The 13,883-nt window shown below is 45.9% G+C and overlaps 1 protein-coding gene across 6 annotated transcripts in view; it reads right to left on the reverse strand.

The window, feature by feature from the left end:
- Positions 1 to 5,783: 5,783 nt before the first annotated feature.
- RBSN (rabenosyn, RAB effector) overlaps positions 5,784 to 13,883 on the reverse strand; it is a 31,913-nt gene continuing 23,813 nt past the window's right edge. For 5 of the 6 annotated variants that reach the window (XM_066246099.1, XM_066246096.1, XM_066246097.1 and 2 more), the window contains exons 9-12: positions 13,607 to 13,693; positions 12,574 to 12,676; positions 11,517 to 11,621; positions 5,784 to 10,871 (exon numbers count right to left, since the gene is read on the reverse strand). In XM_066246099.1, coding sequence (XP_066102196.1) covers positions 9,726 to 10,871; positions 11,517 to 11,621; positions 12,574 to 12,676; positions 13,607 to 13,693 — 1,441 coding nt within the window. In that variant the 3' untranslated portion in view covers positions 5,784 to 9,725. The remainder of the gene's footprint in view (positions 10,872 to 11,516; positions 11,622 to 12,573; positions 12,677 to 13,606; positions 13,694 to 13,883) is intronic. The other variant, XR_010727357.1, reaches the window with a different exon arrangement.

The raw sequence follows: 13,883 nt of genomic DNA on the forward strand, positions 1-13,883 counted from the left end.
AGATTACCCTTCTGCTTCCCGTGCCAGAGCCACCAGGGGATCTTTCTCAGCTCTTAGCTGTGAAAACCTGGAGAGGTTCGTTAGGAGGTAAAACCCATGAAAATGTGGGACTTCCCTTAAACTGTAGCTCCCCAGTTTCTCACTCATGCTAGTCCACTCAGCCTCCAGCAATTCATCACAACGTTCCTAACAGCTATGGTTCCAGTGGCTTCTGCTCCAAGTAAGCAGACCTCATTCATCTGTGACTCTGAATTCACCTCTTTCCAGATTTTGAGGTGGCAGCTTTTTCTGAAAATTCAGTTCTCTGATGGTTCCAAGAAAGTCATCGATTTTCAGTTTGTCAAGCTTTTTCTTGTAAGGACTGGAGGGACAACTTTCAATCAGAAGCTATAACCAGAAGTCTATTCTGAAGTTTTTTATTTATTTTATTATTTTTTTTACAGAGACAGAGAGTCAGAGTGAGGGATAGACAGGGACAGACAGACATGAACGGAGAGATGAGAAGCACCAATCATTAGTTTTTCGTTACGCATTGTGACACCTTAGTTGTTCATTGATTGCTTTCTCATATGTGCCTTGACCGCGGGCCTTCAGCAGACCGAGTACCCCTTGCTTGAGCCAGCAATCTTGGGTCCAAGCTGTTGAATTTTTTTGCTCAAACCAGATGAGCCCGGGCTCAAGCTGGCGACCTCAGGGTCTCAAACCTGGGTCTTCCGCATCCCAGTCTGACGCTCTATCCACTGTGCCACCGCCTGGTCAGGCCTGAAGTATTTTTAAAACTGTGCTAGGCTACCAAAGAGTTTTAGGCAGATGAACTTTTGATCTTAAATGCCACAAGAGGCCCTGGCCGGTTGGCTCAGTGGTAGAGCGTTGGCCTGGCGTGCAGAAATCCTGGGTTCGATTTCCGGCCAGGGCACACAGGAGAAGTGCCCATCTGCTTCTCCACCCCTCCCCCTCTCCTTCCTCTCTGTCTCTCTCTTCCCCTCCCACAGCCAAGGCTCCATTGGAGCAAAGATGGCCCGGGCACTGGGGATGGCTCCTTGGCCTCTGCCCTAGGCGCTAGAGTGGCTCTGGTCGCGACAGAGCGACGCCCCAGAGGGGCAGAGCGTCACCCCTGGTGGGCGTGCCGGGTGGATCCCGGTCAGGCGCATGTGGGAGTCTGACTGTCTCTCCCCGTTTCCAGCTTCAGAAAAATAAAAAAAATAAAAAATGCCACAGGAGGCGCTTCCTATAGATTAAATACCCCATCCCACATTAGAAACATGAATGTCCATATATAAAACAGGCCAGGGCAGTTTGGGTTTCAGAGTCAGAGAGACCTGGGCTGGAATCCCAGTGGTATAACTCTGGGCCTGCTTACTTGCACCCCACTCATTCTTTCATCTCTACACTGAGGTTGTTGGGAAGATTAAATAAGTAATCCATGCATAATACTCAGCATTATGTCTGGCCCATCGTGAGCACTAAATATTATCTCCTTCTGGTTTAGTAATCTACACAGGTCCGGGAAAGGTCTGTTTCAAAGGCTCAAGAGATATCAATGTCAGAAACCTACTTAACAGCTCCTAGAGTGCCCATTCTTGCCACCTTCACGCCAGACATAATGCTTGTACACTCCCACTGTGCCAGACCCAGACCAAACCCTCCCTGCTGCTTTGAGCACAGTGGGTCAGGCAGACCAGGCTTAATTTCTCATTCCACCACTGACATTGTGACCCCAGCCAGGCTAATCTCTTTCAACCTGTTTCTTCATCTGTCAGATGAATACCCCACTAAGTACCTCACAGGTCTGCTGGTAAAACTAAATAATGTGTGAATATGTAGTAGTGCCGCCTGACCAAGTGGTGGCACAGTGGAGAGAGCATAGGACTGGGATATGGAAGACCTGGGTTTGGGCCCCGAGGTCGCCGGCTTGAGCATGGGCTCATCTGGCTTGAGTGTGGGGTCACTGGCTTGAGCGTGGGATCATAGACATGACCCCATGACCCCAAGGTCTCTAGCTTGAGCCAAAGGTCACTGGTTTGAAGCCTGAGGTTGCTGGCTTGAGCCCAAGGTTGCAAGAGGTCACTTGCTCTGCTGTAGCACCCCCTCCTCACTTGCCATCAAGGCACATATGAGAAAGCAATCAATGGGCCCTGGCCGGTTTGCTCAGTGGTTAGAGCGTCAGCCTGCGTGCAGGAGTCCCGGGTTCGATTCCCGGCCAGGGCACACAGGAGAAGCGCCCATCTGCTTCTCCACCCCTCCCCCTCTCCTTCCTCTCTATCTCTCTCTTCCCCTCCCGCAGCCAAGGCTCCATTGGAGCAGTTGGCCCGGGCACTGAGGATGGCTCTATGGCCTCTGCCTCAGGCACCAGAATGGCTCTGGATGCAACAGAGCGACGCCCCAGATGGGCAGAGCAACGCCCCCTGGTGGGCGTGCTGGGTGGATCCCTGTCGGGCGCATGCAGGAGTCTGTCTGACTGCCTCCCCGTTTCCAACTTCAGAAAAATACAAAAAAAAAAAAAAAAAGAAAAGAAAGAAAGAAAGAAAGCAATCAATGAACAACTAAGGCAGGGGTTGAGGACCTTTTTGGCTGAGAGAGCCATGAACGCCACATATTTTAAAATGTAATTCCGTGAGAGCCATACAATATGTTTAATACTAAATACAAGTAAATGTGTACATTTTATGTAAGACCAATACTTGTAAATTTTATTATTTTTTAATTTTTATTTATTTATTTTTTTTACAGAGACAGAGAGTGAGTCAGAGAGAGGGATGGACAGGGACAGACAGACATGAACGGGGAGAGATAAGAAGCATCAATCATTAGTTTTTCATTGCGCGTTGCAACACCTTAGTTGTTCATTGATTGCTTCCTCATATGTGCCTTGACCGCGGGCCTTCAGCATACTGAGTAACCCCTTGCTGGAGCCAGCGACCTTGGGTTCAAGCTGGTGGGCTTATGTTCAAACCAGATGAGCCCGCGCTCAAGCTGGTGACCACGGGGTCTCGAACCTGGGTCCTTTGCATCCCAGTCCGACGCTCTATCCACTGCGCCACCGCCTGGTCAGGCTGTAAGACCAATACTTTTAAAGTACAATAAGTCTCTGAATTCTTTTTAATAACATTGTTATGCTTTTGCTAACCAGTGATGAATAAAGTACTTCTTACCATTAATGCGACTTCCAGTGCTGCATGGTTTTGCTGATGGCTTTGTAGTCTGGTTGATATGTGGTGAGGTTAAGCTTCATGTAGGCGTTGAGACTTCCATCCGTTAAACGTGATCGTACGTTGGTCTTAATGTTCTTTAGATGTGAGAAAGACTGCTCACGTGCATACGTAGAGCCAAACATTGTCAGTACAACAATACCCACATGCTGCAGTGTGTGGTATGTGACCAGCACGTTCCAAGTTTTGATAATCAGCTGGTACGCAGGTTGAAGTTTTTTCATTTCTCCCCACTTGTGTTTGCTGGCCAACTCTGCTTGCTGTCATGCAAGTCTTTCTAAATCTTCATTCAGTGACCTGAACTTAATCACTCACATGTCTGAGGCCTTCAGGTCAGCAGCTTGTAGCTCAAAATCTCTGACAGAGACACCGGGGATGTAACTCAGGTCAGTGCTGTCCACTGCACACTAGCCTGGATGAGTGATGAACTTAAAAAGACCAGTGCACTCACGAAATTCTCCAAAGCACGCTTTGAATGATTGCCGGAGATTAGATGTGAAGCCTGCTAGCTGCTGGAGATCAAGATGTTGAGCAGGGTCACTTGCTGTGCATGCATCTTTACACTCTCCAAGTTTTTCAAAGTGTAGTAAATGACCTGTTTCAATGTCAGCGATGAAGAGTTCCAGCTTGTTTTCAAATGCAAACACTGCTTGTTGAAGGGATAAGGCTGTATTTCCAACGCCTTGCATTTTCACATTGAGCTGGTTCAGATGTTCAGTCATGTCCACGAGATAGAAGAACTTCAGGAGCCACTCAGTGTTAGCTAACTCAGGATGCTCAACATTTTTCATTTCAAGAAAAGTCCGGATTTTGCTCAGACAAGCCGCGAAATGGCTGAGCACCTTCCCTCTTGACAACCAACACACACTGCTGATCATTTAAAGCTCAGGCAACAATAAAGTTGACCACCCGAATGACCAGCAACATCACCTCACCAAGCTGCTCGCCACACATCTGAGCACAAAGTGCCTCCTGATGTAGGATGCAGTGAAAACTTAGGATGAGTCTCTTTTCATGTTCACGAAGAAGCGTAATGAATCTTCTGTTTTTCCCCACCATGCACGGAGCACCATCAATACACACCAAAATATTTATCCATCAGCAGATTTTTTTCTTTAGCGAACTCAGTGAAAGACTTGAATAAATCCTCCCCTCTTGTTGTCTCTTTCATAGGCAAAACAGCAAGACTTTCCTCATGTAGTGTGTCACTAACAGCATACCTTGCAATCACACTGAACTGGGATAAATGGTTTACATCTGTTGACTCATCCAAAGTGAGAGAAAAGAGTGGTGCTGCATTTATACCTGTTTGATTTGCCATCATGATAGTACAATCATGAACAGTTCTTGCCGACAGAGGCATGTCTTTTATTCGTTTGATTATCTTGTCTTTATCCGAAAAGTCGTCAAAAAGTTCATTGGCAACATCAAGCATGAATGTTTTGGTATACTCCCTATCTGTGAATGGCTTTCCATTTCTCAAATTGCTAAACCACCAGTAAAGCTAGCCAAATTCCAGTCACCTTGTTGGATCCAAACACGGAGTTGCTGCTGACTAGCTTGCACTCTGCACAGTAGCTCTTGACATGCTTTCTTCCTGCTGTCCCCCGCTGGATATTTCGATGTAAATATAGTATGGCGTGTGTCAAAGTGCCACTTTATATTTGACCATTTCATTGATGCAATTTTATCATTGTATATTAGACACACTGCAGAACCTGCTCTCTCCACAAAGGTGAATTCCTCTGTCCATTCCTGCTGAAAAGTACAATACTCATCTTTTTTTCTTTTAGCCATCTTCTTTGTCAAAAGGGTTTCTGCAATTAGCTAGCTGATTACTTGATTAAAAGGAGGGAAGTTTACTTCCTGACCTCACAACGACTTGTGTACATTACGCATTATCCAATAAAAATTTGGTGTTGTCCCGGATGACAGCTGTGATTGGCTCCAGCCACCGGCAACCATGAACATGAGCAGTAGGAAATGAATGGATTGTAATACATGAGAATATTTTATATTTCTAATGTTATTATTTTTTTTATTAAAGATTTGTCTGTGAGCCAGATGCAGCCATCAAAAGAGCCACATCTGGCTCACAAGCCATAGGTTCCCAACCCCTGAACTAAGGAGACTAAGTAGCCACAACGAAGAATTGATGCTTCTCATCTCTCTCCTTTCCTGTCTGTCCTTATCTGTCCCTCTCTGTATCACAAAAACAAACAAAAAATGTAGCAGTGCCTTGCACAAATGGCAGCCAAAAGATCCCTCAACCTTGCTAGGCCTATTTCTACCAGTGCAAAAATGGCTAACAGGATTGCAAATGGTTTTACACTATGCTGTGTAGAAGTTATTTTATCAACACTACACGAGTAACTGAGGACAAGGGCAGAACTGGAAGACACATTTATCCTGGAAAGAACCCAATGACCTTGATTCTGTCTGGAGACCTTAAACAGGTAAAACAAGAGCTAGGTCTATGTTCTGACACTCACAAGGTAAGAAAATGGGGAAGGTATATTACCTGGTGACTCTCTTGAAACATATGTGCACACAAACACACAAACCCCCAACCACTAATATCTGTTATTTTATTTTTTTAAAAAGGTTCCAATACAAGGCCCCAGAGTAGTGCATGCAAATCAATGACCTTCAAATTCTCCAGCATTGTCAGATGACCAGCATAATCTGCTCACACAGACTGTAACCTGGTAAAGAGACCAGTTGCTCACTTTGAGTCCCATAATCTAATGATGCAAATGTCCAACCTACCACATGGCTCATGACTCAGGTACATTTTAGTATCTGAACAGGTAAAACACATTGAGTGGCAAGTACATTAAGTGCTCTTACTGTATTAGGGAAAAATACAAACAAGGCATAAAAGGGAAAAGCCAAAGTCTCTTCTATATATAATCTGTTTCCAGGGAGATCTGCCAATGCAGTCTCCAGAACTTGCTCATATTCTGATGAGAGGGTACCATTTCCCTTGAAGGACTGGAAGGGTGAAATATTCACATGAGGCAAGAACTTGAAGTTGTGGTTGCAATTCATAGGCCATCTTTTCCCTGATGTTAACCCATCTCTGTAAACCCAACTGTGTGCCTGTGTATGAACTCGGGGAATGGTACTGCTGAGGGATAGAGAATTCTAACTCCTGTTGTGTCTGTGATTCCAGGAGAATATAGCCATGGAAGTAGTCAATGGAAGAATTCCTGTAAGGTAATAAAAATAAAAAGCATTTCTGTCCCCACATCTGGTCGCAAAACCCTAAGAGGCAAAAATATAATTTAAAACTTTTGTTAACTTAGGGGAAAAAATGGGGAGAAGTAAAGAGGAACAAATATACAGTGATGGAAAATGATTTGACTTTGGATGATGAGCATACAACGTAATCAACAGTTCAGATACTACAGAAATATTTACCTGAAACCTATGTACTTTTATTGGTCAATGTCACCCCTTTAAATGTAATCTTTTAAATAAAATTTAAAAAATAAAAAAAGAATTCTTGGAAGAGTAGGGCCATGGAAGAATTCAATCACATCAGAGGGTTTTAGTTTGGTTTAGGATATTCAGTGATTTTTCTTTTTTAGTTTTAAAAATGTTTATGTGTGGTTCTCAATGCTCTTAGTTACTTACTGATTGCTATCTATGGTTATTTCAAGGAAAGATATGCTTAGTAAACTAGTCTTAATTGAAATCACCAGCTAATTAAGAGAGATATATTCTCATAAGAAAAGTAATTATGATGAAAAGCAGCATTTAGGAACTACCTGCTTTTCAAGAACTTCCTCTTCTTCAGTCAGACATAAGTGACAGATTGAGCAGGGAGGAAAATGCAGCCATTCACGAAGCCATCCAGAATTACAGCATGAAAGGCATGGACCTCAAGGAAAAAACGATGCCTATACCAGGCAGCCTTTTCAATGCCTGAATGCCAACTTCCCAAAACTACTGGTTGGTACCAGCTGACTTTAGTAACCCACTCATGTTCCTTTGTGAACAGAACACAAATGCAAAGGGTCTTACACACACCTCCACTGACTCCCCATTCCCACGCCCCTATACACTACCTTTTCATTCAACCAAAGATCCAGTGGGTGCTAAAGAAAAGTAATCGTGTCAACACAAATACAGATTTTTAATTTTTGTTTGTTTTTGTATTTTCCAAAATTAGAAGCGGGGGAGAGGCAAACAGACAGACTTCCTCCCACATGTGCTCAACTGAAATCCACCCAGCATGCCCACCTGGGGGCGATGCTCTGCCCATCTGGGGCGTTGTTCCATTGCTACTGGAGCTGCTCTAGCACCTGAGGCTGAGGCTATGGAGCCATCCTCAGTGCCCAGGTCAACTTTGCTCCAATGGAGCCTTGGCTGCGGGAGGGGAAGAGAGAGATAGAGAGAAAGGAGAGGGGGAAGGGTGGAGAAGCAAATGGGTGCTTCTCCTGTGTGCCCTGACCAGCAATCAAACCCAGGACTTCCACACGCCAGGCTGATGCTCTACTGCTGAGCCAACCAGCCAGGGCCACAGATTATTTTTATATCACAATGTTTTTCAAACATTCCAAAATCAACAAGAGTCTTCCCAGACCGTTAACAAAATGAATTTTAGACCTCACACCAGTAACCGGTGAGAGTATGACCCAGAGTTAGTTAAAGGGTATAAAGTGACTAGTGGTCAGTTATTGTTCATTAATTAACAAGTGTAGTTGAAGAAACCCTACCCAGAGCTGAGCACACATGGGTATCATCATGTCAGATGTCAGTTATAGGTTATGTTGCTATAAACCAAAGCACCAAAGCTAAATTAACAATTTCCCTTTTTGCCCTTAGTTGGTGAAGAGGTCAAGTATTGTCGTGCTACCAGAATGGTTCTGGGTTGTGCTTCTTCAAACATTTGTTTCTTTTAACCATTTTTTTTAAAGTTTATTTGATTTTAGAGAGAGAGGAGCAGGGGGCAAAGGAGGAAGAGACACAGAGAGAATTGTTCCATTTATATGCATACACTGGTTGATTCTTGTATGTGACCTGACTGGGAATCAAATCCACAACCTTGGCATCTCAGGACGATGCTCCAACCAACTGAACTACCCGGCCAGGGCAAAGATTTGTTTCTTTTTTTTTTTTGTATTTTTCTGAAACTGGGAACGGGGAGAGACAGTCAGACAGACTCCCGCATGCACCCGACAGGGATCTACCCGGCACGCCCACCAGGGGACGACGCTCTGCCCCTCTGGGGCGTCGCTCTGCCGCGACCAGAGCCACTCTAGCGCCTGGGGCAGAGGCCAAGGAGCCATCCCCAGCGCCCTGGCCATCTTTGCTCCAATGGAGCCTCGGCTGCGGGAGGGGAAGAGAGAGGCAGAGAGGAAGGAGAGGGGGAGGGGTGGAGAAGCAGATGGGCGCTTCTCCTGTGTGCCCTGGCCGGGAATCGAACCCGGGACCTCAACACGCCAGGCCGACGCTCTACCACTGAGCCAACCGACCAGGGCAAAGATTTGTTTCTTAATGCTAAACATTGGGAAGAAAATATCTCACCAGTGCCCCAGGTCAGGACAGGATGAGCCAAAGGGAAGGCGGCTAATCAACAAGCCTTGGAAATTTTGAGTTAGCTTCTGACTTAGGGAAGTTTCCATTCTCCTGACAATGTTCTACAAAAGCTTCCTGATCACCAATTCCTAAATTATAGACTGTGCCCTCTCTGAAAATTGCCAGGTACAAGTAATTTTCCAAAGTTCTAGGTTTCTCCAGGGTCCAATGTTCCATAGTCAGAGAACAAAGCAACATTTGAGTGGAAACTGTTCTCCCAAATACTACTACCTTGATCAACCAAAAAGTTAACTCCTGATCAGACTACAGTCATATTCCAGCGCTGGGAGTTTAACTTTCTAAAAGAGACAAGAACTTAAACTGAGAAGAAAACAGACCCTGGTGAAACCTCATCCCCATTATCCTCTCTTAAAAAGAGGTCTGGGCTCCCTGGTTCTAAATTAGTACCTTCCTAGTAATACCTCCTCTTCCACTGCACAGGCAGGATGTGCCCAGCAGGGCGGAGGAGGCCCCAGTGAAAGGAACGCACAGCCTATCAGGGCAGACTTCTGCCAGAGGAGAGTAAGGTTTAAAGGAAAACCACCTGTCAGTCTTGGCTAACGGAAGGGCCCTGTATAAGGCTGCCCTGTAATACTGCATAATGACCAAAGACTAGGCAGGAACAAACGGACCCACATGTGCACAGCAGGACCAAACAGAAATGCATTTAGTTATATCTCAGTAGCAAAAATTTCAAGTCCCTTCTAAAGGGAAAACCCAATTTTAAAAAAAAAAGCCCAGGAGAAACAGCAAATGAATGCTGATTCTTCCTGTTTTAGTTCTCCATTTTATTACTCGACTGTAGTGGAAAAACCTCCAAGCGCACAGATTTCCTCTCCTACCATGCGTGCATCTTAATTCTCACCTTCTTCCTTCTCATCAGTCCCACACCCTTTCGTGCTCCTCGGCCTCCTGCAGGCCGCCCCAGGGTCAGTCGGCGCCCCCCTTCTGCTTGGCCAGCGTGCGCTTCAGCTCCCTCAGGTTCTCCGTCAGCACCTCCACCTCATCCAGGCGGCCGCACTGCTTGGCATCAAAGATGTACGCCTTGATGTTATCGATCTGCTGGAGAAGGAGCTCCTCCTCTATGGGCTCCTCGCCCTCCGGTCTGCTGTCACTTTCCATCTCAAAGGGGTTAGTACAGGTGGCTTCCTCAAAGGGGTTACCAGGAGCAGGAGGGCTTAAGAGCCTCTGGTGAGGACACTCATCTTCCTCGTCAAAGGGGTTGGGTGCTGGGCTGTCTGAGTTAGTGAAGGGATTCCCTACCACTGCCGACTCTTCCTCTTCTTCCTCGAAAGGATTGTACTCTTTGAGGATGTGGGCTGCAGGGCTGAAGGAAGGCTCCGCAGCAGGCGGGCTGGGAGAGTCCTCTGCTGTGGGGTTGGAGAAGTCTTCCTCCTCGAAGGGGTTTCGGGAGGGCGCCTCATGTTGCTGTGATACGGTGCTCTGAGGGAAGAATTCCTGGCCAAGGGCCGGGGGCCCAGACCACACTCTGACAGGCTCGACAGCTGAACTGGGTGAAGGGGTCTTGGGAGACGCACTGCTCTGAGCCAGGGAAGAGCCCAGAGCCAAAGCGTGAGCAGGGCGGGCGCAAGGCTCTGTGCTGGGCTCTGGCTGAAAGGGCCGGATTTCTCGGAAGTCCAGGGACCGGGTCTGTGCGTGCAGGGATGCTGCCTGGAACTGCTCCCTTTCCCGTTCCCACTCCCGTTCACGCAGCATCTGCAGCTGTTCCCGCTGCAGGTCCTCCTCCTCAGCCTGCCTGCGGGACAACTCGATGGCCTTCTCTGTCTGCTGCTGGTCGTACTCATCCTGCAGCTGCCGCAGGTTCTCCTGCAGTGTGCGCACTTCGTCTGTCCGGCCCGCGGCCTTGGCCTGCCTGATGAACGAGGTAATGTTGTGGATCTGCTGGAGGAGGGGGTCCGAGTCTTCGCTCTGCCCTTGCCTTCCCGACAGCGGGAGCCAGCCCTCAGCCTTTCTCAAGGGGGCATGGCCCCCTCGAAGGAATGCCACTTCCCCATTGGCACGAGATGGCAGGTCACTGCGTCTTTCTGCAAGCTTTCGCTGGGATTCCAGGGAAGCCTGCGGAGACATCAAAGCCAAGGAGAAGAAACAGTCACCAGGCCAACAGCCCATCAGCGGCCCTCCGCGGCCCTGCTATCCCTGCACCCGTGAGACACCAGCTGCCCCCCTCAGGACTAACACACTCCACTGCTAAAATCAAACCGTGCTTCTGTTTCAGACGGACAAACCCTGATTTTAAAATAGCAATAACAGTGAGTTAAGAGATAAAATTTTCTCAATATTAGATCCACTGACCATTCACTTGTCTAACAGCACTCATCTACACCAGAATCTCACACAGCATTAAATATATACATTATTTTTTGTTGAATATTACATATTCCAAAGTGTTCTACAAAGAACTCCCTGGTGTCTGCACCCTCTGCAGCCTGTAGCAGAGGGAGAACAGCCAGTCTCATGGTATTCTGGACAGAGAAAACCAGTAACCTCCAAAAGAAAAACAGGACTTGCAGAGAAAAAACAAACAATTCTGATTTCTACAGATGAGAGCGAGGCCAGAACAGAACAGAAGAAAAATGGAAACCAGAGAGAGCACAAGGTTCTGATTTACAGCCTCACAGGACCTCCTGGGAGCCTGGGGAGGCCTCTGTGCTCCAAAGTGCCCCGAGGGAGCCGACACCAGCAGCCCTGGGCTTCACTCACCTGTCCCTCCAGGATCTTCTTCCTTTCCATCTCTTGCTTCCTTTTCTTTTTGAGTTCCTCAAACTGTTCTTTGGTTGGCAGTGACATCAAACCAAGCAACTTCTCCTATAGGGTGTCACAGACAACTTTACACTTAAACCTTCCCTGTTTTACATTTGTCCACAGCACTTTTCAACAGACGCTATATATTTTAGTTGTTTCCTGTCTATCCCTGTCTCTAGAATATAAGATTCATGAGAACAGGAATGTTGTCTTTTTGCTCAGGGCAGGATGTTCAGCACCGAGAACACTGCCTGGTACACAGCAGGCACTCACCAAATGACTGTGGAATACAGTATAGCCACTAATCAAAGGAGAAAGGGCCTAATCTCTGTGATATAACATTGGAAAACTAAACCAATAAGACTATTAGTTCTCTCTATCATGGAGCCCAAAGGTGACTAAATGGGAGTCTCTGAGGGGCTTCTTAGGTAGTAGCACTCAGATCTAACCATCTAGCTTTAGTCTGCCCTTGAACAACCAAGCTGTTTCCTCCTAACCAATGGCCCAGGAAGGGTCCCTGAGGAGCTTATTCCAAGAAATGCCATGCACATGTTTGTCCATCAGGCAACACTCAAAATGACAAAAATGGGAATCAATCAAATGCCCAGTGAAAGGGAAATGGTTAAATAAAGGATGCTGCATATGTCAAAGCAGTACTCTGTAGCAGTATTCAGGTGAGAGGTATTTGAGGACAATGTAAAAAAGTACTATGATATAAAATGCAGTGATAAAAAGATATGAATTCGCAAATATACACTATAACAATTTATATAACAAATGCAAACAGGAAAAAAAACCCCAAATAATGCATGATGGCACTGGGGATATAAGATTAAAAGTAGTTTTTATTTTTCTCTGAAATGAGGCATAATGCATTTATAATCTTAAAAAATAATAAATGTGCACATAGAAAGAAAAGAAACAAGACATTGGTTTGCTCTGCCTCCTGAATGGTAGATGAGCAGGGGAGGTAAAGGGTAGGGGAGCAGTTTCTGCCACCCCAGGGGGGCTTTACCTGCACAAAAAGTGTAGCTGAGTATCTGATCATCCTCTGCAGCCGCAAAGTGTTTGGATGTGGTGGAGGGTCCTGGTTCAAACCTAACGTTAAGATCTTCTTACTGAATCAGAAAAACACATCAATGTAACAAGCACTGTCAGCCTCAGAAACAAGGGTGAAAGGTCTCAGAGTTGCCAGGCTTGCATGCTGGGAAGATTTGTGGAGGAGACAGATTAGTGACTCCACTGAAGTGTCCTTGAAGGCAAAGCCTGTTTCTTACCCTTTGGCTGTACCCAAGGTCCCTAACACAGAACATGGTGCATGACAAACACTTGGCCATCAAGAAACTGACCATACATGTTGGGGCAGCTTCATAGGTGAGTGACATGTGCAGCCACACAGGGTCTGGTGCTTAGTAGAGCCTTGTGCTTGGTTTTATATTCTGCTGTCACTCTTAAAATTGTTAATAATTTTGAACAAGGGACTTGCATTTTCATTTTGCTCTAGGCCCTGCAAATTACATAGCCAGACCTGTGTGTACAGGTGGACAAGGATTCTTCACCTCAGTTCTTTCCCTGGGTCATTGTACTTTCTACACTGCAAAGGGCTGATATAAACCCAACAAGCAGTCCACAGCTGAAAAGCAGTTGCTGACCTAAAGAAAGAATCTGGGTTTCCATCCTGATTCCACCACATTTGCTACTATGGTGCATTCTCTCACCTATAAATCGGGGATGATAATCCCTCCTTCACAGGGTAGCTTAAATAGAATAAATGAACTAAATTATATTTCCAGTGATATTCCTGGCACACAGCTGATGTTCAATAAACTCCTATTCCTTTAATAATAATGAACACTAGAAATCCTTACCCAAAAGTTACTGAGACGTGTTGCGTGCCAGAGCTGACAACTTCCTCAGCCTCCTCCTCACACATACTGCTGTCACCAGGACTCTAGGTAAACTCAAGCCTGCTAGATGCCCAATACCTCATTAAAGCAACACCTTCCTCACTCAAGGCAGCAGGTAAGACACCACCAAACAGCCCTCACCTTAAGGCGTCTATTAGCTCGTACACTTTCTGCACTTCCACTCGAAGGTCATTGGCGTGTTCCAGACTGTAAGTTGTCTCTCCAGCACTAAAGAGAAATCATGGAGATTGTTCTATTTTAGGTTTTTAAATTTTTTATTTTCAGGAAGTATACAGCCAGGATTAATTTTTTTCTACTGTAGAAAAATTATGAATTATTAAAGATTTAATTGCATGGAGATAAAATGGGCTTTCTTACGGTTTATATATAACATATCTATGAGAAGCTAAATTAGCTT

The sequence above is a fragment of the Saccopteryx bilineata genome, chromosome 10 (genome assembly GCF_036850765.1).
Source record: "Saccopteryx bilineata isolate mSacBil1 chromosome 10, mSacBil1_pri_phased_curated, whole genome shotgun sequence".
Taxonomy (NCBI): domain Eukaryota; kingdom Metazoa; phylum Chordata; class Mammalia; order Chiroptera; family Emballonuridae; genus Saccopteryx; species Saccopteryx bilineata.